This window comes from Balaenoptera physalus (assembly GCF_965194825.1).
Source record: "Balaenoptera physalus genome assembly, chromosome: 7".
Taxonomy (NCBI): domain Eukaryota; kingdom Metazoa; phylum Chordata; class Mammalia; order Artiodactyla; family Balaenopteridae; genus Balaenoptera; species Balaenoptera physalus.
In genome coordinates this window covers 8,256,853-8,279,432 of record NC_138886.1, presented here as the reverse complement: position 1 = coordinate 8,279,432, position 22,580 = coordinate 8,256,853, and the positions used below count along the sequence as shown (strand labels likewise).

The following is a 22,580-nucleotide window of genomic DNA, read 5'->3' as shown; positions in this document are numbered from 1 at the left end:
GGAGGAAGGAGGGGGATGGAAGGGGGGGGCGAGGTGGAGGCTCATGGAAGTGCCCCACCCCCCAAAGACAGACCGCAGACCCGCACCTGCCGGGGCTGCCCTTCCCTTACACCTGAGGAGGCCGCCTTAGCGGGAGGAAGTCGATTCCCATCTTGACACAAACAGAAGGAAACAAAGGCCCCCTCATCCCCTCCAGCCCCTCCCTCCCCGCCTGGCAGAGCCTAGGGTCGGCTGTGGGCGCCCGACAGTTGGTGGCTTGCTCTGGGAGCCCAGACCCCGGAGTCCCTGCTCTCTGGGAACACAGACCCAAGCTGGGGCAGGTGGAGAAGGGGTGCCAAAAGGCCCCCTGCAGTACCCCCGACCCATGACAGGACCAGCCCACCCACACCCGCCCTGTGCCACTTCCACTCTCATTGGTCTCCAGAGGCTGGTGTCCTGCACCAGGCCCTGCCACGGCCACACCCCAGGCCAACAGAGCCATGAAGGATGGAAAGGAAGGTTGAAGGCAGCCTGCAGGACCAGCCTCCTTACACCGCTCACCCCGCTCCACTTCCCCCATCCTCCTGCCCCAGAGAGCTCTCCCTGGCTGGGGAGCCAGACAGACACGGAACAAATCCCAGCTCTGTGGGCCGGTGCCTTGCTCCGAGCCTCAGTATTCTCCCCCGTGCACTGGGGATGATCAGCTTCTCCCCCGTACGGTTGCTGTCATCAGGCCGGGCACAGAGGCGGCTGATCGGTGACGGTGACTTTGTCAACACTAACCTCCATCCCGCTCACACCCAGTCCGCGTTCCTACTGACTTCTCAGCAACATCCCTCACCTGCGTGCTCTTTTCTTCCTTGCCACGCCCACTGGAGCTTGAGCCCTCTTAGCCTGGGACCTGGCCATCTGTCAAAACTGCCCCCAGGCCGTGGTGCCCCTCAACACACGCCTGCTCTCCGCCCAAAGTGCAGAGCGCTGAGGCTGGACCGGGCGCCCAGGGCACTCTGCCACGGCACCCTCACACTGGCGGGTGCCCACCACAGGCCCGGACCCCTGTTTGAGAACCCACCACCAACTTTCCCCTTAGCGCCCAGACGAGAGTTAGACCCTGAGATCCCGGCAGAACCCGCTGCCCGAGCCCCTCCTCCGTGACCAGCCTGATAACCAGCATCACCACCCAGCCCCTCCCACCAGCCACCAAGAGGCAAGGGGCGGGGACAGCCTGGAATCCACGTCCTCCGTCAGTCAGCCCAGGATCAACCAAAACGGTAGCTGGGGGCAGCACCAAGGACAGGTGAGGGTCTCCGGGGCTCCACCGTGCTGGCCGAGAAAGGTTTTGTGTTGCCCTCATTCATTCATTCATTCATTCATCAACCACGGGGCACTGGGCATTCAGGAGTGAGTTAGACAAACCCACTCCCTGTTGTCTAATGAGGGAGACAGACTGTCAACAAAACCTACAATGGGGCTGGCAGCAGCAGAAGAACCCAGAGGAGGGGCAGCTAACCCAGCCTGCAGGGTCGGGGAAGACTTCCAGAAGGAGGCGGCACCCGAGACATGAAGGGGTGCTGGCAAGGTGAAGGAGGAGGTCTGGGCAGGGAGAGCATGCCAAGCACAAGACACAGGGAATGCACAGATTCAGACACGCGAGAAAATATTCATCTGTTCCGCAAACATCTCTGAGTACCTTCCTGTGTCGAGAAGGGCACTTCCACAGAACAGTGTAGTGTCAAGGTTCTAGAATTTGATCTCAGTTCAAATAGTATTTGAACTGCTCACTGCTCACTGACTGTAGGACTTTGGACATGAGGCTTAATTCTCTCTGAACTTCAGTTTCCTGGGCTGTAAAAATGGGAGTAACAGTGGTACCCGCCCCCGCCCCCGCCGTCGGGTTGTCATAAGGATTCAATGAAATGAGTAAAGCCACAGAGCCTGAGCAGATGGGGGCTTGTATCATCAATGATGATGCCTGAATAACTGAAAGGAGTTCCACCTGCCCGAGTGTCGGTGGCCAGGGGATGAGTCGTCAGGTGGGCAGTGGGGTCTTCCACAAGCTCAGGGGTTCCACCGTGTGTCCACCTGTGCTACTGGCAATTTTCTGTGATGTGTTTCGTGCCATGAAATGGGGACCAGAAAAGTGGAATCAAAACAGCAGCTACCCGGTCCCTCTGCGGGCCATTCAGAGGATGGGAAGGTAACACGCTTGGGGTCCAGTCTTTCTGGGCCCTTGTCCCTCAGAGGTTAACTATTCAGAAAGGAGAAGTGGACGGAGAAACATCAATGAAGATTCAGAAAGCAAACACCCAACAAACCACAAGCCACCAAACCTCGGTGGACCACAGCTCCCTCTGCTTCACAGCACTGCAGCTGGGCAAGTTCCTCGTCTCTCTGAACCTCCACTTCCCACAGGGAGCCTCACAGGGTGGCAAGGCCAAGGGCGAGGCTAGATGGGAAAGTGCTGTGAACTCCACCAGGGCGGGACCACAGTGTCTTGCTTTCCTGGTATCTTGTATTTATACCTCTCTCTCTTTTTTTCTTGTCTTATTGAATTGACTAAGACGTCCAGATCAATGCTAATGAAAATACCTCTATGGTTTCAACATCAAGTTTGCTCAGGCTTGCTCAGTATGTGACGAATGATGCTGTAAAGGGCTGAGTACCAGGTAAGGACTGTTAAGGGAAAAAAGGGAGGACCTAGCTCAACTCCCAAAGCAAAAGAGTTGGATAATTCTCAGGAAAAGAGATGCCGTGGAAAGCCAGCCATAGCCAGGCCCCGGCCGAAATGGAGCCTGTCCTCGAGTGACCCACCCACGGCAGACAGGACTCCAGAAGGGGCTTTCCATCTCAGGTGCCCAGTGGTGGGACAGGTGGCCCCTATAGAGTAGGGAGCTCCCTGTCACTGGAGGTATACAAGCAGAAGCTGGATGGCCAATTGGCAAGGAGGCTGTGGAGAAGATTCTGTCCCAGGAGAGAGGTTAGCAGTAACAACACAAACAGACAGGGAGGGACTTCCCTGGAGGTCCAGTGACGGAGACTCCACACTTCCACTGCAGGGGGCACGGGTTTGATCCCTGGTCGGGGAACCAAGATCCCGCATGCCATGAGGCTGGGCCAAAAAAAAAAAAAAAAAGATAAAACACAGACAGACCCAGCTCTGCTACTGACCATGAACTTCCCATGCCTCAGTTTCTTTATACATAAAATGGGGGTAAAAATAGCATGCACCTCAAAGAGTTGTTGTGAGGACCAAATCAGAGAATGTGTGAGTAGTGTTTGGCACTCTGCCTGACTGTTGGTAAGAGCCCGATAAATGTCAGCTGCCATTCTAATAAGAGCCAATCACTAATAAGTGCCAGTTACTGTGGCCAAAGCCTAATGGAAAAAAGGCTAAACACAGACACACAAATCCCGCACATTTCATTAGCCGAGTGCCCTCTGACACCATCCTTTTCACTAAGTCCAAGTCAGCCTCCTTCCCAAGCTGCTGCCTCCCCCTGCCCATCCCCCTGCCCATCTATCTGTCTATCTATCTTCCTATCTATCGCTCTATCCCTCCCTCCCTCTCCCCGCCCCCCACCACACACACACTGCTGCCTGCAGTGCTGGCTCCCTGGGTCCAGAGGGAAGTGGGGTGGGAGCAGGGGGAGGGCTCAAGGCAGGGAGGGGGCAGCAAAGGGAGAGCAGCCCAGGAAGGGAGGGAGAAGGAAGAATGAGAATTCACTCATGTGCTCGCTGCTGGGCCAGAAGGAAACCCAATCCCAGGCTGGAATGCCAGGGACCCTCGGCACGGAGAGGCTTCATGCAGATAGAAGATGGAAAGTTTATTCAAATAACAAGACTCCAGTGGCCTGCCCTCCTGAGCCAGCAAAGGACACAGGCCCTGCCCCACCCTGGGGTCACCAGCTGCATGTCTCCTCGGGCTCCAGCAGGCCCAGAAGGGAAGGTACAAGGGCAAATCCCCTGGGAGGCCCTGCCAGCTTCACATTCCTTGTTCCAGGTGCCTGCATGCCCCCCACCTGTGCTTCATGGGAAACTCTGCTCTCGGCCAACAGTCCCACGTTCTGTGTCTGCTTCTCCGGGGGTCAGTTGAGGGTGAGTGGGGACGGGCTCACTGTCTCCCCTGGCAGTGACAACAGATTCCAAGCCCAGATTCCAGGCGGTGATGCAGGGTTAAGAGCGCTGGGGCCTGGGATTTCCCTGGCAGTCCAGTGGTTAAGGAACTGCGCTGCCAACGCAGGGGGCGTGGGTTCAATCCCTGCTTGGGGAACTAAGAACCCACATGTCACGTGGTGCAGCCAAAAGATTTAAAAAAAAAAAAAGCCCTGGGGCCTGAGTCCGGGCACCTGACCGTGACTGGGTGACCCTGGGCAAGTCCCTCACCCTCCCTGGCTCTCCAGCACGTCTGTCCAGTGAAGGGCCTGGACTCCTTCGGGCTGGACCCTCAAGGCCTTCCTCAGACTGTGACTGTCCCTGACAGCCACACCCCCCATTCAGGGCAGAACCCCGTTAGTCATCAGCATAACTTGCTTTAACAATTAACTGGTGTCTGTTTCCCCCACGAGGACAGGGACCCTGTCTGTCCCGTTCATGACCTATCCCCAGCACCAAGCACAGCACCGAGCACATAAAACCTGTCCCTGGATGTGAGATTACACCAGAGCCCTCAATTCGGTCTCCCAGGCATCTTACAACACAGGAAAAGGTTGGGGTTTTCCAGAAAGGCCAGCTCAGGCCTGGGGACAGACCCTTCCCAGCCCCGGAGGCAGTGTTTGCCAGGGGCTCTCCAATCCCAGTAGGGCGTTTCCTATACAGGTGGGGCCTCGCACCTGGAGCCGGCCAGGCCAGCCCAAGGTCACACATCAGCAGCAGAAAAGGTCACCACCCCGTCATGCAAACCGAGCTGTCACCTAAGCTCGGATCCTCAGTTTCCTCTTCTGGCAGATTCTGTCAAATGATACAGCACCTGCAAAGGGCCTGGGAAATTGGAGCTGAGCAGGCCCTGCACTTGAGCCTGGGGTGAGGTGAAGGGACAGAGCGGGGTGTGTCTGCGGGACTCTCACCTGGGGCCGGCAGGTCACCCTGCTTCTGTGTCCCCCATTAGAGGAAGATCCCAGCCCCATTGGGGGGGACAGATGTACCAGCACTTTGAAAAACAACCACCAAAGGATAGTGCACATGAGGGGCACTGCTGCCATGGCCAGCAAGAACCACGGCAAAACCAATTTCTGGGCAATTCTGGTTCCCCCAAATACCTGCACTCTCTCGGCTCTGGGGCTCCGCAGAGCTGCCCCTCTACCTATGACTCTTCTTTCTTCATGCCTTGGGTCTCACCTACACATCCCCTTCCCCAACAAGCCTTCCCTGACCCTCCAAGTCTGGGTCACTACTGTTCCCTCGGCTCCCAGAGATGCCCTCACTCCCCACCTCGGCGGGGGTTCCATGCTGGGTCCTTCCTCCCAGAAAGGGGTCCTTGGGAGGATGAGGACCATGGTTGCCTCCCCATCCGGCACCCCCAGCCCCACACACGACCTGGCACTGAGCAGGCTCTCAAACAATGGTGGGATCGATGGATTAATCCCATGGAAATGATTTAAGGCTGTCCAACAGAGCACTGCCTGCAACAACGAAAAATAGAAACAACCCAAGTGCCCAGCGATAGGCGTTTGGCTGAGCAAGTTAAAAGGCAGGCTATTGCGGCCATAATGGAATATTCTGTAGCCATTCTACATGCTTCAGGGGGATGACCAGGACGCAGATGCCCACAGCCCACTGTAGATTTTCATCTTCTTCCTGTTACTTCTCTTTATTTTCTAATTTTTCTTTGATATTAGATATTGCTTGTGTAATGACAACAACAATAAAAGGGGGAGCTCTGAGGAAGCTCAGAGTTGAAAGGTCCAGCCTCCAGGGGCTGAGGAGGTGACCTTTGTTGGATGCTGGCAGTTGGGAGCCATTGTGGGTCTGAGGGGGAGGTCAGAGCTCACTGCCAAGACCTGACTTAATACCATCCTGTCGCTCGAGTCCAGCCTGCCAGGGCTCCTCTGGGAGGGAAGCCCTGACCTTGGCAGGGGCGCCAGACCCCAAGGGCTGAGAAACTCTCAGCTCTGAGGGTTCACTTCGTGCCAGGAGCCAGGCATGGCTTCCGTCATAAAGCTCACAACACTGCGAGGTGGTTATGCCATCCCCATTTTACACATGGGGAAACAGAGACACAGAGAGCTGAGGCCACAAGGCAGAGGGGGAGCCCTGAGCACTGCAGAAAGGGGTCCTCGAGCCCAGCCTTCCGCCTCACACACCTTCAGCAGCCGACGTCCAGCTCTAAGCACCCAGCGGGCCTGCGCATCACACGGGGGCCTGGGCCACGTCCTGGCCGGAGCAGTGAGTGGGGTGCCTAAGGGCTGGAGGACTGGTGGGTCAGAGACCCGCCCAGCTGGATGAGAACCGCACGCGCCTCTCGCCCCACTCTTCCCACCACGCCCACCTACACTGTCTGGCGCAGAGACTCCACGCTGGAGAAGCAATCCACTACTTCCCGGTGTGAACCCCCCGAGTCTCATCCATCCACCCGCCCCCCGCAAAATCTCTATTGACATGTTGATGAATTTCCTTCTATATTTTTTTTACACCTGCACAGACATACATACTTGCAGACGTACAGCACATCTTCACTTTCAATGGCTATGCAGTCCCCAAGGCTGGTGGTCATTGTCCTAAAAGCCAGATGACATCCCAGGCCCTGGGAGGGGCCAGCAGCAGGACCCCGGCCTGTCACAGCACCCCTCCTGGACGGACCCGTTTTCCTGACCAGGAACTGAGACACCAAGAGGGGAAGGGACTTGGGCCACTTGGAGGACTCTGGGAGAGTCCCTGGGCCACCAGGAGCCTGTTTCCTCATGTGACAGGAGGGCAAATAACAGGCATCGCTGAGAGATCGGGTGGCCGAGCTCCTCCCGGGCCTGGTGCAGGGCCCACATGGGCGAGCTCTCTAGGAGCGTGGTCATTTCATCACGATGTGCCCTCTGATAATTATTTAATTAATGATTGGTCGGTAACCACTTGTTCAGTGCATCTCTCCAGCCAAACCTTGAGCTAGCTCTACGTGGGCAGGGCCTGGGCGAGCTTGGTTTGGGTGCCACGCACACAGTGGACCCTCAGTCAAGGTGTGCCCCTGCGCCTGACGTACAGTGAGTCAGTCGGGGTGCCAGGACCCAGGTGTCCCATCCCCAGCCTGTCACACCAGGGCTTAGTCCCAGAGGCCCGTGCCCAGAGAGGTCGGGAGCCAGGGGGAGGGTCGGCCCACCCAAGATCAAGTCCCTGGGCCCTGCCTCTCCCGGCCTCACCCTTGGGGCTCAAGGACAAGAACAAAAGACTCAAAGCCAGTGAGTCAGACTGAGAGGAATACACGCGGGAGAGAGGAAGCTGTGTGAGCGCCGCTGCACGCACCCCCGGCCTGTGGTCTCAGACCAAGGTGGGGGGCAAACGCTCCTTCCAGACGGGCAGAGGGGAAGTCAGAACCAGCCAGGGCCGTGCCCCTGCCCACGTCTGCCCCGCCCCTCCATACCCCCCAACACACTCTCTGCACCCACCAGACCCTTCATCCAAATAGCTTCAGGTCCCTGTGCTGCAAGATGGAAACCTTGCAGGACATTTACTCATTCATTCACTGCTAAGGAATTAACTAAAAGTAACAAATTTTAATTATAGCTATTGATTATTGAGCATTTACTATGCCCGGCACTGTGTTAAATATGCATAAATGTAACTGATAAATGCACATAATGCAATTTAACCTTTACATTAAAAGCATATCCAATATAATAAGGGGAGTAGTATTACTATCATTCCCATCTTACAGCTGGTGAAACCAAGGCATCAAGAGCCACAGTTAACTGTCCTAGGGGCACCTGGCTAGTAGCTAGTGGAGCCAGCTCTGTCCCTCGAGGCCACACTGCCTCGTAGTGCTCAGATCACAGACAAGAACCTAGGACCACAGCCACATGAGGCACCCGGAGGAGGCCCCAACCCAGCCTGCCACGAGTGGGTCCAGGGAACAGCACTCCTGGCTGCAGGCTTAGTCCGTGGGTCCTGCAAGGCCTCTCAGGGCCTAGAACTTGGCCCAGAGGACCCTCAAGAGGCTCTCGCCCAAATCTTTCATTGAACCCCGGTGGAAAATGAGGCCCAGCGTGGAGGCTAGGCCGAGCTCCCCTCCACGGCGCTGGACTCTCAAGCCACACGGGGGACTCAGGAAGAGGGGAGGGGAGCCAAGGGGCTCTGCCCCTAGTCACACAGGAAGTCTGCTGAGCCCCACCCTGGGGGGCTCCAGGCCTGACCGTGGCCCGGCCCCCAGCCTGCAGGGCAGGCCCCAGAAGCACCTCCTCTCAGATTCTGCCACAATTTCAACAGCAAAACAGGAAAGCTGAGCTGGGTGGCCTGCTACAGCCCGACTCGGAGTGGAGGTTTGTCTCCCAGGAGCAGGCAGGCCTGAGAAAGTAACCCTTCTGCCCTGAGAAGGGGGCCTCACCTCTGGCCACAAAGACTCAGGTCAGGGGGAGAGAAAGGGCTCGCTGTGTTCAGCCACTCAGCCCAAATCGCGTCCCGCCCCCTGCCCCCGCCACCCTCCTTGAGAGATGGAATCGCCCCCATTTTCGAGATGGGGGAAATGAGGCCCAGAGAGGGGAAGCCCCCTGCCCAAAGCCCCACAGTGAGCCGTGACCGTGCTGGGCAGAGCCCGGAGGGCTGCCCTCGGCCGGGCGGAGCAGTGGTCATCCTGGGGGACCAGGCCTCTCCCCGCTCCTTTTCCTGGCAGCCTGAAATATGGCAGTGGGGGTGGAGGGGAAGGTAGCTTGGCTTTTTTTAATCCTCCACAACACCTAGCTGTCTGCATGTGGACAGGCCTGGGCTGTCTCCTCAGACACAGGCCTATCTGTGAGGCCAGCACAGGGCCGCTTCTCTCATAGAGGGCTTGTTTGTTTACTCAGTTTTCAAAATTATAACCTTCACAGCCCCACCCAGGCCCATCGCTCCTTCCTGACCAGCCTTTGCTGTCTGGGGTGTCCAGGAATGGAAAGGGCCCCGGGTTCCTGTCCCAGGTCTGCAGCCTCTGAGACCCTGGGAATGTCCTTTCCTCTTTCTGGGCCTCAGTTTACTCACTTATGAAATGGAGGAGGGGATTGGTCAGATGACTGCAAAGGGTCCTTCCTGGAGAGCAGGGAGGTCTGGGCCAGAAAAAGGAAAGCAGCCACGGCCCATCAGCAAGCTCCAAACTCAGGGCAAGGGGGAGCTGTGGCCTGAGCAGGCCAGGCCACGAGCGAACCTTCCATGCTAACCGCAGCTCCGCAGCCCAGTGGGGCCCAGACTCCCCAAAGCTTCAGCCCTGTTCTCTTTTCTCCCCTTCCCACTCCTCTCCAGCGAACACTTCCAAAAAAACAAACAAAAAACAAAAATGGAAACAGAAGTGCAATTGTCAGCCCACGCCCCTCTGGAGGTCCCATCACTCCTAAAATCCCTGGCGGGCAAATGACACTGCTCCCCCTAGGACTCAGCTAAATGGAACTGCCATTTACCCAGCGGGTTCCATATGCCAGGAGCAACTGCCTCCCAGAATCTTCACATGCCCCAGAGGCAGGGATCACCTTCCCATTTTACTGAAGGCGGGAGAGTAACTTGCCCAAGGCCACCGGGGCCTTTGCTGGCAGAAGCCAGTTGCCTCCTGGTCAAGGCCAGACATGCTGCCTCTTGAGTTGGGCTGACCAAATTTAAAACCAACATGCGCTTTAGAAAACATAAAAATCCACTGTCTTTGTAACACAAACCACATTGCGTTCAGCTTGATGGAAGCGTCTTGGATGGCACAAGTCCCATGAGATCAGGGCTCGCGTCACTGCTTCATCCCCACCACCCAGCTCAGGCCCAGCACAAGACAGTTTTCAGAGCGGGCTCTTTCCCTCCACAGCAAGATGGCATCACACAATAAATAATTGCTGGGCACCTGCTCTGTGCCTTCAACACAGCCCAAGGCCCACAGGCTCCCAAGAGGTCAGAGCCAGGAGGGTATTAGAGATTGTGCTAGCGCCCCATTGCACAGATTGGCAAAGCAGGGCCAGAGAGGAAGAAGGACTTGCCAGAGGTCACCTGGCACCAGCCCTGAGACTCTTGCCTCCCAGGCTGCACCCATAAATGGCTCCTGGCAGGTGGGAAGGATTAGAGGCAGGTAAAGCACAAGAGGGTGAGTAGCTTCCTGCCCAAGGGACTCCTCTTCTAGAAGATTCTGGCTTCACAAACTTGGCTGGACACAAACAGCTCTGTCAGGCGTGGGGAGGAAGGACAGCAGCTGCGGCTGGCTTGGCCACAGATGTGTGGGTGGGAAAGTGGGGTTCACACTTTCCAAACCACAATTCATTTTTCCTCTGCCCCTCCTGGGTGCCTGGTTACCCACTGGAGCCCCTGGCCCTGCAGGTGGACCCCGCACCCTGGCCCATGCCCTGCACTTTTGTTCCCCTGAGAGGAAGGACTCCCTCGGCCAGTGTCCTATCGAGGATGATGTGCAACAGTAATGACTGGTCATAACAGGAGCCAGCACTTCCCACATCAGCTCGTGGATCCCTCACAATAACCGAGCACATCTGGGCTACCTTAGGCCCACTTTACAGATGAGGAACCTGAGGCCAGGGGAAGGGAAGGCACCTGCCAAATGACGGGGCAGTTGAGACAAGATCTCGAAGCCAGGTCCTCAGAATCCAGGCCCACCCTCTTTCCACTCTGCCCCTGGAAGCAAAGGTTCTCATACTCAGAGCTGCTGAGGAAGGGAGTGAGTCTCCTGTCATCAAAGGAATGGGAGCAGGGGCAGCTAGGACCCCTGACTACCTCAATAAAACAGCCTATGGGGGGTCCATCAATCCCACAGGGCCAAGAACAGGCACCAGATCTTCCCAACCTCACACATCACCATCACCAAGGCCTGGTTGCTCCATCACCACCCCCCCCCCCCACACACACACACGTCCCCTGACTGTACCCCATCCGCACTGGTTTGGGCCCCTCTCACCACTGGGCTCCCCTCTCACCCACCCTCCTAGGCCTCCCCAGCACACTCAGGACAAAGTCCCCTCTTCTTTAGGGCCAGCCTATGTGGCTCCCTCCTCTTCACCCCATCCCTCCCTCACCCACTGGGCCAGTTGCCCTCTCACACTTTCCTGCTGAAGGTCTCCCCCCCGCCCCCCCCGCCCCCCCCGCCCCGAGAACACTCCTCACCCTGAAGAGGGACAGCCAGCCAGGCAGTGCCACATGGGCAGGGGCTGTGTCAGAGTTTGGGTATCAGTGTGTCCCTGGTGTCTAGCACAGTGCCTGGCACACAGTAGGAGCTCAGAAACTATTGACTGAATGAATAAAAGAATGACCAAGTGTGTCTGGGGCAAGAGCTCATCACATGCCTGTAGGCTCTCACAGGAATGCAGACGGCGACCCTCTCCCTCAACTTCTTACATCCAAACCCACCCAGCCCTGCCTTTAGAAGGTACCTAAGACCATTAGGAAAAGGTTTTCAGAGGCAGAGAACTCCCATAAGTAGATACTGGCTTTGGGGGTCACAGATGGGAAGATAAGGCACAGAGAGGCATAGCCATTGGTTCAGAGTCACACAGCAAACAGTCAACAGGACCAGGCTCGAGACCCAGATCAAGCATATAATTCTGGACACGTGGCCAGGCAAGGGGGGTGTGTGTTCCCATCTGTCTTTTGCCCCTTCATTCCTGGGCCCTGCCCAACATCGGACACAGAGTAGGCAATGCTGCTGACTGACTCTCCTGTGTAACCACAGCCCGTCTCACCACCCTCCAGGTGCCTGCTGACCGCTGCAGATGTCCAGGGCCACAGGCTGGTGCTCCTCAACCTGGGGCATGCCAACTTCCTGGAACACATGGCAGGGGGCTGGGTGCCTGAGGCTACAGGACAGACCTGGCCCATCTCCCTCCAGGCAGTGTCCATGATAAGAGCTACCACGTGCTGTGTTCTCACCACTCACCAGCCCCGTGCTGCACTGTGCAGGGGCTGTCACTCTTGATTCTACGCCCTGAGAAGCCAGCAGTCTCATCCTCTTTAACGGAAGGAAGACACTGAGGCTCAGAGAGGGTGGTCAACCTGTCCCCAAACACCGGTCCATCGAGTGGCAAAGCTCAGACTCGCACCCAAGCAGTCTGAACGCACAGCTTTGCCCAGACCTCTGGACTCCCTGCTTCCTTCTAACTTACTAGCCACTGTGTCACCAGGCTGGTCCCTTCGCCTCTGTGGGCCAGAAGTAGCACACCTCCAAACCGAGATGGTAAAAAAAAAAAAAAAAAAAAAAAAAAAACCGAGATGGTTCCCGGGGGTGGAACCAGGTGCCCTGGAGAGATGGGCACTTCCTGTTCTTCCAGTTTTCAAATCTGGGAGATCAGAAGATTGCAGTGTTCCATGACTCAGGCCCTAAGATTCTATCAGAAGAGGGGCATGGCTCTGCTCCACCCTCGAGGGTTTTAAACCTAGGCATCTGCCTTCATCTTTCCTTCAAACTCTGCCCAGCACCTTCGACAGAAAACCCTTCTTCCTCAGGCAGGGAAGTCGGTGGGGGTGGGGCAGGGGAAGGAAAAGCAGCTCAGGAATTTCTGCGACCGACCGCAGGAGGATGCTACGAGGAGACCCGGGCTGGAGTGAGTCATGAGCTCTGCCTGCGGAGGAGGAGGGGGCGCCGGCAGGAGGGCAGGACCGGCCAAAGGCAGACTTGAGTCCGGCCGAGTAACGACGGGAGGACAGATCTGCGCAACCCAGCCTCTGACACATGCCGCTGTTCCCACTCGGCTCCTCCCCTTCCCAGCTCCCTCTCCCCACCGCCTGCCTCTGTTTGGGGCCTTTTCCATGCCGTCCCCCTGCCACTAACCTGCTCTGCCCCCGCGCCCCTAACCACGGCCTGTAAAGTGCTGGGGAGGGAGGTGGAGGGTGCAGATGCAAAGAAACAAAGGAAGGCTTGGCACAGAGTAAGTGCTCGGTTAAACAATGGCTAATCTTACAGGTTCAGAGCTGGAGGTGGGGTGGGGGTGGGGCGCCCTCCATCAACGACCATCCTCAGGCAGGAGACAGATCAGTGGACTCCGTGCAGCCTGCAGGCTGGGGAAGCGGCAGGACCTACGCGGTCACACCCAGACGCCATGGGCATCAGTCTGTGTCCCCAGCTCTACGGCAGCTCCTTTGAGCCCACTCCCAGGAGAGATGCTCAGAGGTGTCCGGGCCTCCCAGGAATGGGCCTGCCTTGAAACGCCCAGGTTGGTGGAAGCAGGCTGGGGGGTGGGGAGGGGAGCAGGGCAAGAGGATGAGTCTTTCTTCAGCAGGGAAGCTGACCAGAGCAGGAAAGGAAACAAACACAGTGACTCAGTGTGCCCCTGAAAACCACCTATTTGGTCACAGTGGAGCATGGCAATGTCCTACATTAGGGGAAAGGCTAAGAAAAACGTCTGCATGGATGGCCTCAGGTGGAACAAGATGTAGCTTTGGAGGACGCTTCCAGGGAGGGTCTAATGACCTGGGAGAGATGTTTATTATGAATCGTTTAGTGCAAGGAGCAAGGCACAAATTGAGTCATGGTCTCAGCAATGTGTAATAAACACAGAAGGGAAATACCACGAAAGAATAAAGTTATTGCAGGATGGTGGTGAATGACTCCTAATTTTGTCTCTAAACCTCGTTCCTCAGGCAGCAGGAAGGGAGGCCCATGGCCCAGTTTGGGTTTAGAAAGGTCTCTTTGGCAGCGTGTGTGGGAAGGATGGAGGGGTGAGATGGGAGGCAGCTCTGAGCAGGCGAGGCCGGAGCTCAGGCCCCAGCAGTGGGAAAGGAACAGACGAGTGGAGGCTGGATGGAGGGGGAGGGCAGGGTCAACGCCAACAAAAGCACGTTATGTAAGACGACACAAGAGCAGGGCAGAATCCCCAGACGCTTTACCCCCAGGGGCTGACCCAGACCTTGGCTAAGGGCAGCAGTGGGTGGGGGGGGGGGAACTGAGGGGGGAGTACTGCTTCCGGCCAGCCTGGGCTCCCTGCAAAACCCACGGCTGCATCCAGGAAGCCAAGCACCTGGGCGGGGGCACAGCCAAATGCGGACCCCTCCACCCCTAAACTCCTGGGACCTTCAACCACTGCCCGAATGAGGAAAGGCAGGTTTTTAAAATCAACTTGGAGGAAGGAAAGATATTAATTATTCTGTTCAATAAATTAAAAAGATACCCCCTTTCTCATATCTGATTGTCAAAAGGGGTGATAATACTTGGTACTAAAGTACCACATGCTGTCAGGAGGGAGTGTCAAATGTTTACAGTCTTTTCAGAGGCTCTGTGTCAACACATCAAAACGTGACCCAGGAGTTCCATTTTATAAAAAGTCTTAGTTCTTTCCTTGTCATATGGGTCCCCCCCTCACTGCTCTCTGGCCGCTCTGTCACCGGAACCTGGTGCAGGATATGTGCAAGGAGGTTCGGGCAGCACCGTGATTACTAGCAAAACACTGGAAACAACCCAACGTCGGTTAACAGGGGTCTGGGTAAATAAACCTCGCCACGCACAGAAAGAAACCCATCCACAGAAGAAGGCAGACTCACGTGTTCTGACATGGAAGGGTATCCACAATATACTGAGGGAAACAAGTCAAACCACAGAAACATATAATTGGACCTCTTTCTATAAACAGAGTTAAATGTGTATGTACACAGAGATGGACGTTTGGAAACAGTGACACACCAATCTTGAGGGATTTCTTCCGGGCAGTGGGATTGAAGGGAGGGAAGATGGAAGAGCTCTGCTTTTTTCACTTTCCACTCCCACATTGCTTGCGTGTGTGTTACTTTTGCAATCAGACGACATTAGCAGTGGTTGCCTAGAGTTGGGAAGAACTGAGGGGGAAGCGGGGGTGACTACTAATGGGTGGAGAGTTTCTTTGATGGGTGACGTAATGTTCTAAAATCGATTGTGGGGACGGTTGCACGACTCTGAATATACAAAAAACCATTGAATGGTACACTTTAAGTGGGTGAATTGGCTGGCAGGTGAATTGCGTTTCAATAAAGCTGCTATTTAAAAAAAGAATTAGCAAGGGGAAAGGTGAGGCCGGCAGAAGGGAGGGGCACAGACACTGGCAAACTTCTGCACGAGCGCTCTCGGATAATAAACCTTAGGGCACTGTGTGTGTGTGTGTGCTGGGGGGGCGGTTCCTTGGCCCCCACAATTTCATCTTGATCAACAGAATTTCTGGAGTAATGATTGAGTCTTTCAAGTCCGTCCTTGAGGCAGCGCCCCCATCCCCCTGACCCACACCAAGCAGGGCCAGGTTTCCTGCCAAGGGCACGGCACCCAGCCCCTACTTGCATACCTCGAGCAACAATGAGCTCACTCCCTCACCTGCTCCATCTTGGTTTATGTGGCTCAGACCACATGCAAAGAACCCCTCTTACAGCACTGATAGGAGCCAGCGGGCACTTCCACTCTTGTTCTTGTCCTGGCCTCTGTGCCAGGTAGAAGGTGTGAGTTGGCCTAACCCTCCCCCCCACCTCTCCACGTCTTAGTTCTTTCCTTGTCATATGGGTCCCCCCCTCACTGCTCTCTGGACCCACTCCAGATAGCCCACATCCATCTCACACATATGCCAACACAGAAGGTAATCAAGGTTTCTAAAAACCCAGGTGGATTCTTGCATCCCAGAAACCAGCATCAACCCTGACCCCAGGGACTGGACAAACCTCAGAGAAACAGGACCTAAACCCCAGCTACAGTTGCTTGCTTCAAACTCCAAACACCTGGTCACTCTCAAGAACAGAGGGTAAAGAACAATCTCAATAATAATGGCAGTTGTTTGCTAAGCACTTACTATGCCCCAAGCACTGGGCCAAGTATCTGACCTGCATTATCTCATTATTCCCATTCTACAGATAAGAACACTGAGATTCAGATGCTGGCCCAAGGTCATGCCAGCTAACATGCCGTGGAGTCAATGTTGGGACCCTGAGCTGGCTCAAATCTGAGGAGATTTGTGGGGAAACTTTGGGATGGTTAGGCCCTCAGAGCTGGAAGGGACTATGGCCCGCAGGGAAGACACCCTTTCAGTCACAGTGAGAAACAGACTGAAGAAAGTAAGCGGCTGCCTGAGGTTATGCAGGCCTCCTGGCTCCCAGGCCAGGGTTCTTCCTCCACACAAACTCCCTCATGAAAGAAGGAAGAGAATCATCCTGCCACTAGCCCCACGGGGCCGCTGGTGTGAGAACAAGCCCCTGCTTGCCAGGAGCTTTGAAATCCCAGGATGAAAGGCGCTGTGACAGCAAAACAGCACCATGGGCAGGAGCGCGCCTGACCCCTGCCAGGACTTGCAGGCTGGCACTCACCAGCTCACCTCCTCAGGGCGGGTGCAAATCCCCGGGAGCCACTGGCCAAGCCACAGAACCCGACCAGGAACAGGCCTCGAGCTCGGAGCACAGCTGACTTCTTTCTCTACGGGGCGGCCCTGGGTCCCTGGGTCGGAAGGGCTCTGGAATTTTAATTGTCCTGCAGGAAAGTGCTGGCTGCTCTAGCTGCTCCGTGGGTGGGGTGAGGAGGATGCGAGGATCACTGGAGGTGGCAAAGCACGCCCCCATTCCCCACAACAGAGATTTCCGAGGCAGCTCCCTTCTGTGGGAGGGGGCTGGAGGCTCGCTGGTTTCCTCCCCTCCCACCTGGTACTGAAGGAGCCCCCTCAGGTGAGTCTGGACCAGGAATTTGAGGCATTTAAGGAGGGCTATTAATAGCACTGAAGTGTTAAGAAGAAAGAGGCCAGCAGGCTCTGAGTGGGCACAGCCCTCTTCCACCGAGCCTGGCATCCACAAAACAAACCCAACCCTGTCCAGGAAAGGACACTTCACCTTCTGTGGCCTCAGTCTCCTCCCCTGTGAAGTGGCAGTTCTCAGCCCAGGAGGCGGGAAGAGGGGGAGAGCCAGAGCTGGGTGTGGAGGGAGGAAAAACCCCACCAAAGAAGGCGCAGCACACCCCAACCAGGCCGGGTGAGGGGCCCCAACAGGAGGTCGTGAATGGATGGACTGTTACAGAGCCCCAGGAGGCTGCCACCAACAGGGAGGGGACAGGAAGACTCCGCCCAGGCCTTCCTCCTCCCAGAGCCCAGGCCTGTCCTACAAGCAAGTATTCCAGGACTTAACCCCCTGCTGGTCTGACGCTGGAGAGGGTCTGACTCATTTCTTCATCACCCTCACCACTGGGCCCGGGCCCAGGCCTGGCACAAAGTGGGATCTCAGGCTGTGAGCCCAGGACCACAGTCACAGGACAAACCTTTGTGCCCAGCTGGGGTGGGAACCCGGCATTAAGGGACCCCTGGTTCCTGTTCTGCAAGGGGTCTGAGTGGCAGAACACAGCTGCTGAAATTCTAGAGAACTGCAGGACACATCATGGTAAGTGTGGGCAGACACCGTGCTCTGGGTCCACCAGACAGAGGAAGGCAGATTCAGCCAAAAGGAATGGCCTCCTCTTTCCATAGGCTTCCCCCTCCATCCTCCATGGACCAGCACCCCATGCACTGGGGTCTCCTCTATGCCAGGCTGTGCTAAGCAAGCTATGTGAATTAGCTCACTTAAGTCTATTAATAAGGAAGAAATCATTCACCCCATTTCGAAGAGGAGAAAACTGTGAGGGGCCAGGACATTAGGAGACTTGTCCAGGATCTCATGGCTGGGAAACAGATGCTGGGGTTCCACCCAGGCAGCCTCACGCGGAACTGAGTTTCCCAGGCAGCCCTCTCTCTCCACTCTCTGAGTTTTGGGGAGGAGGAACCCAGGACCCTGCTGCAGTCCCTGGGCTTCCCCAGGGAGGGGGGAGGGGGGAGGGGGCAGCTGCCCTCTGAGAAGTGGCCACTGTGCAGGGGTGGCTGAAGGAGGGGGCTGAGGAGGCTGGGCTCCGGCCTTGACCAGCCCCCTAAACAAGCCGCCAGCAGAAGCACCCTGCTGTGCCGGAGTCCAAGGACAGGGATTCTGACCCACCCCTCCTGTGTATCCCATCTATCCTAAGCCCACTCCCCAGGCTCAGTCTCAGGCCTTGACGGGCCAATCCCCTGGGAGCCTCGGCCACGTGTACTGGGGCTGGGGCCAGGGCGAGCGGGGGACTGGGACAGCCAGGGAAGGTCAGGACACGCTGGCCGAGTGGGTCTGGACCGCTTCCGGGCGGGGATACCCAAGGTTAAGGGGAGGCTGCGACCCCTCCCATAGCTCGACTGCGGTAGTGTGTTGGGGGATCCGACGAGACCCGGCTCCAAGGGGTGGGTGGGAGTTCGAGTCCCCCCGGGAGGGGGAAGGGCGGCCTCAGAAGGGGCCGGGAAGGGGCGCTCAGACGTAGAAGAAACAAGCTTGGACAACAGTCTTGGTCCCCAGCCACTCCCGCCCTGCCCGGGGCCGGATTCTCCCGAGACCCCGGCAGGCTGGCCGGGATGGGGGCGTGGCCGGGGGCTCCCCGCCGGACCCCCTGCGCGCGCTGCGCTGCGCGGAACTCACCTGCGATGTGCTGGCGCCTGGCGTCGTCCAGGTGCGTGGACAGCACGTCCCCCATGGTGAATAAGAGCCGCGGCCCGACCCGGCCGCCGCCTGACGCTGCCCGCGCTGCTCAGACGGGCGCCACTGGCGCCATGGAGCCGGCCAGCCCTGCTCCCGCCGCTCCTGCCTCCCCTGGCTGCGGCCTCGCCCGGCTCGCGCTTCGGCTCTAGCAGCGTCGGTCCGCTGACCCCCTCCGCCTCGCGCCCCAGCCCGCGGCCCCGCCCCGCCAGGCCCCGCCCCTGGAGCTGAGCCCCGCCCCCTCGGTGGCTGGCAGGCTGGCGGGCTGGAGGGCTGGCGGGTTGGCTGGCGGGCGGGGCAGGGGGCCGGGGATGCCGGGACCGCCCGCGAGACGGAAACAAAGAGAAGGTCGGAGAAAGGGAGACCGAGGAGAGACGCAGAGGGAGGCGCACCGGACCGTGATCAAAACGAAGAAAGAGATGGGGCTGGTGGGGGCATCTGAAAGAACGGGAGTGCCTGGGGGGCTCCAGCCTGAGTGTCACCCCCTGCCCGACCCGCTTGGGAAGAGAATCACGCCGAGGAGGACGTAGGGGACCGGTAGGCGACGCCTAGACACACTCCTCCCGCCCCTGCTCCCCTGCCCCCAGCCCCGCCCGCCGCCGCCAGCCCTCGGGAAGTTCCCTGGCCTTGATCCGACCTGCCCCAGAAGGTGTGCCCTCCTATCTTGCACAATAGTGCAGGGAAAAGGGAGGTGCAGGCAAGGCTCCGGCCCAAAGGCACCCCTGGTCCCAGTGCCAGGCGGACATTCCTCAGGCATGGCATATGGGTATTTCAGTTGGGAAGTGGCTTGTGAGACAGGGCAAGTCAGGAATAGAAAAAAAAAAAAAAAGTACTTTACAGTTTGTAAAAGACTCAGATTCAAAACCAGCGGACCAGCATGGACTTTGGGTACCGGGCCTGCGGGGCTGGGCGTGATTGGGTCACGGGTAGCAGGGGAATGTGTTTCAATTCTACCCACACTATACCCCAAGCTGGTAGGGGAGACAGGTTAACCCCTGGGATCCCCAAATCATGGACTGCGGTAGCAGAGGTCATCCTTCGGTTGCTGATGCTCAGACCTCCTGTACTGCATACCAAGAGTCACCCAGTTTCTGCTTGCTTACTCCGGTGACTGAGTACTTAACTTGTCAGTGTGCCCCACCCTGTAATTGGACAGCTCTTATTGTAACTCTGACATAGGCAGAAAATGATGATAATAAAAATTAACTTTACTAAGCACGGGTGCTTCAGTCCTGTCAACGCCACAGAAGGTAAGTTTGAAGTTGACTAATGTGATCTAAGCCAGTGGCCTGTTAGGAACCGGGCCGCACAGCACGAGGTGAGCGGCGGGGGAGCGAACGAAGCTTCATCTGCTGCTCCCCATCACTCGCATTACTTCCTGAACCATCACTCCCATTACTGCCTGAAGCATCACACTGCCCTGCTAAGTCTGTGGAACAACTGTCTTCCATGAAACCGGTCCCTAGTGCCAAAAATGTTGGTGACCGCTTATCTAGGCACTCTTCATGCATTCAGTGATAAATGCCTGCTTGATAGGCCCTCTGCAAGATGCTGGGGATGAAAAGAGAGGATGCAAGCTGTCCTACCTGCTCTGGGACTCAGGACAAGTGGCATTATTGTGAACCTCACTTTCCTCATCCGTCAACTGAGGATAATGATGCTTTGTTGTGAGGATTAAATGAGATAGCAGAGTGATTAGCACAGCACCTGGCACACGATGGGTCATCTCAGTAGACAGAACCCACCATCTACTATTCGTTACAATCCCTGCCCTCGAGAGCATAGAGAAACTTGAGGAAGGAACAGAACATTCTGTCTTGAGGAAAATCACAGAAGGAGTAGTGCCAGAACTACAAGTTGGAAAAACCAGAATTTTGACAGCAGATACTGAGGAACAGCATTCCAGGGAGTGGGGAAAGCACAGGCAGAGGCACAGGCTTTGAAGAGCAGAATGTATTCACGCAGCAGAGAATTATCAGGTGGAGTTGAAGTCAAGCTGGCAGAGATTATTAGTTTCCTTCTACAGAGACAGAAACTGAGGCCCAGAGAGGGAAAGTGACTTGCCAAGGTCACACAGCAAGGTGGAGGCAGAACCCAGCCAGAGGCCAAGTCTGCTGACACCCAGTGTCTGGTTCTCTTTGAGCCACCAGTGGTGCTGCTAGCCTTATTTCCTTTTTCCCATGGCCCAAACTATAGGGACTGGAAAGGCCTGCTCTGCTCTGGGAGGTGGGTAGATGGCGGTAGCTGACATCTGAACACCGCAGGGCATCTCCTCAGCTGGCCTGGAGGCCTGGGCCATTTGGGGTAGAGGTGGGGCCACAAGCCAGCCTTTTGCCAGGCTCCATGGTGCACACAGGCCTGTGAGCCTGGAGCACCCACACACTTCCCAGCGTGCCAGGCCCCTAGCCCAGGGGGCTCTCCCTCTTGGCTTTGAAGACCCTCTGTCACGTGTCACCACCTAGCCCTTCTGAGCACCCATGGCCTCACATGTGAGACAAACAAGATCGTAGTAGTGGAAAGGCATTGTAAACATGTGAATAGCTCTCCCCAGACCTTGGGGCCAGTCCCCTCTAATTCAAGATTAGTTCAATTCACACACACAAAAATGTAGCAGGGTAGAGGGGAATTGACCGCAAAAAAAATCAGGGCCAAAATTTTGAGATGAATGGAAATGGTCTTTGCCTTGACGGTTACACAGGTGTACATATTTGTCAAAACTCATCAAACTATACAACTTAAAAGGGGTGCATTTGATTGTATGTAAATTCTACTTCAATAAAGTTGATTTAAAAATGAAAAACAGGGACTTCCCTGGTGATGCAGTAGTTGGGAGTCCGCCTGCCAATGCAGGGGACATGGGTACAAGCCCTGGTGCGGGAAGGTCCCACATGCCACAGAGCAACTAAGCCCGTGCGCCACAACTACTGAGCCTGCGCTCTAGAGCCTGCGTGCCACAACTACTGAAGCCCGCGCGCCTAAAGCCGGCGCTTCGCAACAAGAGAAACCTGCGCACCGCACCGAATAGTAGACCCCCGCGCGCCTAGAGCCGGTGCTCCGCAACAAGAGAAGCCTGCGCACCGCACCGAAGAGTAGACTCCGCTCGCTGCAACTAGAGAAAGCCCGCACGCAGCAACGAAGACCCAATGCAGCCAAAACATAAATAAATAAATTTTTTTAAAAATAATAAAAACATAAAAATGAAAAACGGAGTTCCCTGGTGCCCTAGTGGTTAGGATTCCGGGCTTTCACTGCCCGTGGCTCTGTTCGAGGAACTGAGATCCTGCAAGCTGCACAGCAAGGCCAAAAAAATTAAATAAATTTGAAAAATAAAAATGAAAAACAAATATACGGAGCACCTGCTACGTCAGGCGCTATTGTAGGTGTTGGGGGTACGTCAGTAAACAAGATAGTTAAGATCCCTGTGCTCACAGAGCTGGAGGGAGAAAGATAATAAACAAATAAGATGGCTTCAGGGAGTGCTAAGCATTAAGATGATATAATAGGAGAAGGGGATGGAGTGACAGGTGTGTGGGGGGGTGCCACCTAGGAAGGTGATCTGGGAGGGCCTCTCGGAGGAGGTGACACTTTGAGACCTGATTGGCAAGAAGTCTGCTCCGTGAAGACCCAGGTATAGCTACCATTTATGGAGTGGGTACCACATCCAGGTACCACGCCAGACGTTCCCCGCCTCATCTCACAGGGTCCTCGCAACTACTTCGTTGGAAGAATCACCAATTGTGAGGATTTTTAAAAGATGGCATTCCATTGTATGCACTTAGCAATCCTTATTTAAACACTAGATAGATAGGTGGGCATGGAGAGGTCATGCCAGGTAAAGGTGACAGTGGGAGAAAAGGCAAGGGAGATGAGTCCTTATGGGCCCCAAGGCCTGAGGGCTATTCCCAGACTCCTGCAGGGGAGAAGAGAGAGGGTCCCCTGCCATGGATGGGTGGGACGAGATGGGAGGCTCCCCAAGCATCCAGAACATGGGGTTTTTAACTTTATTC

At 56.2% G+C, this 22,580-nt stretch overlaps 1 protein-coding gene across 1 annotated transcript in view; it reads right to left on the bottom strand.

The window, feature by feature from the left end:
* Positions 1-18,746, bottom strand: part of NIBAN2 (niban apoptosis regulator 2) — a 50,788-nt gene extending 32,042 nt beyond the window's left edge. The window contains exon 1 of the mRNA XM_082470202.1: positions 18,517-18,746. Coding sequence (XP_082326328.1) covers positions 18,517-18,571 — 55 coding nt within the window. The 5' untranslated portion in view covers positions 18,572-18,746. The remainder of the gene's footprint in view (positions 1-18,516) is intronic.
* Positions 18,747-22,580: the final 3,834 nt, after the last annotated feature.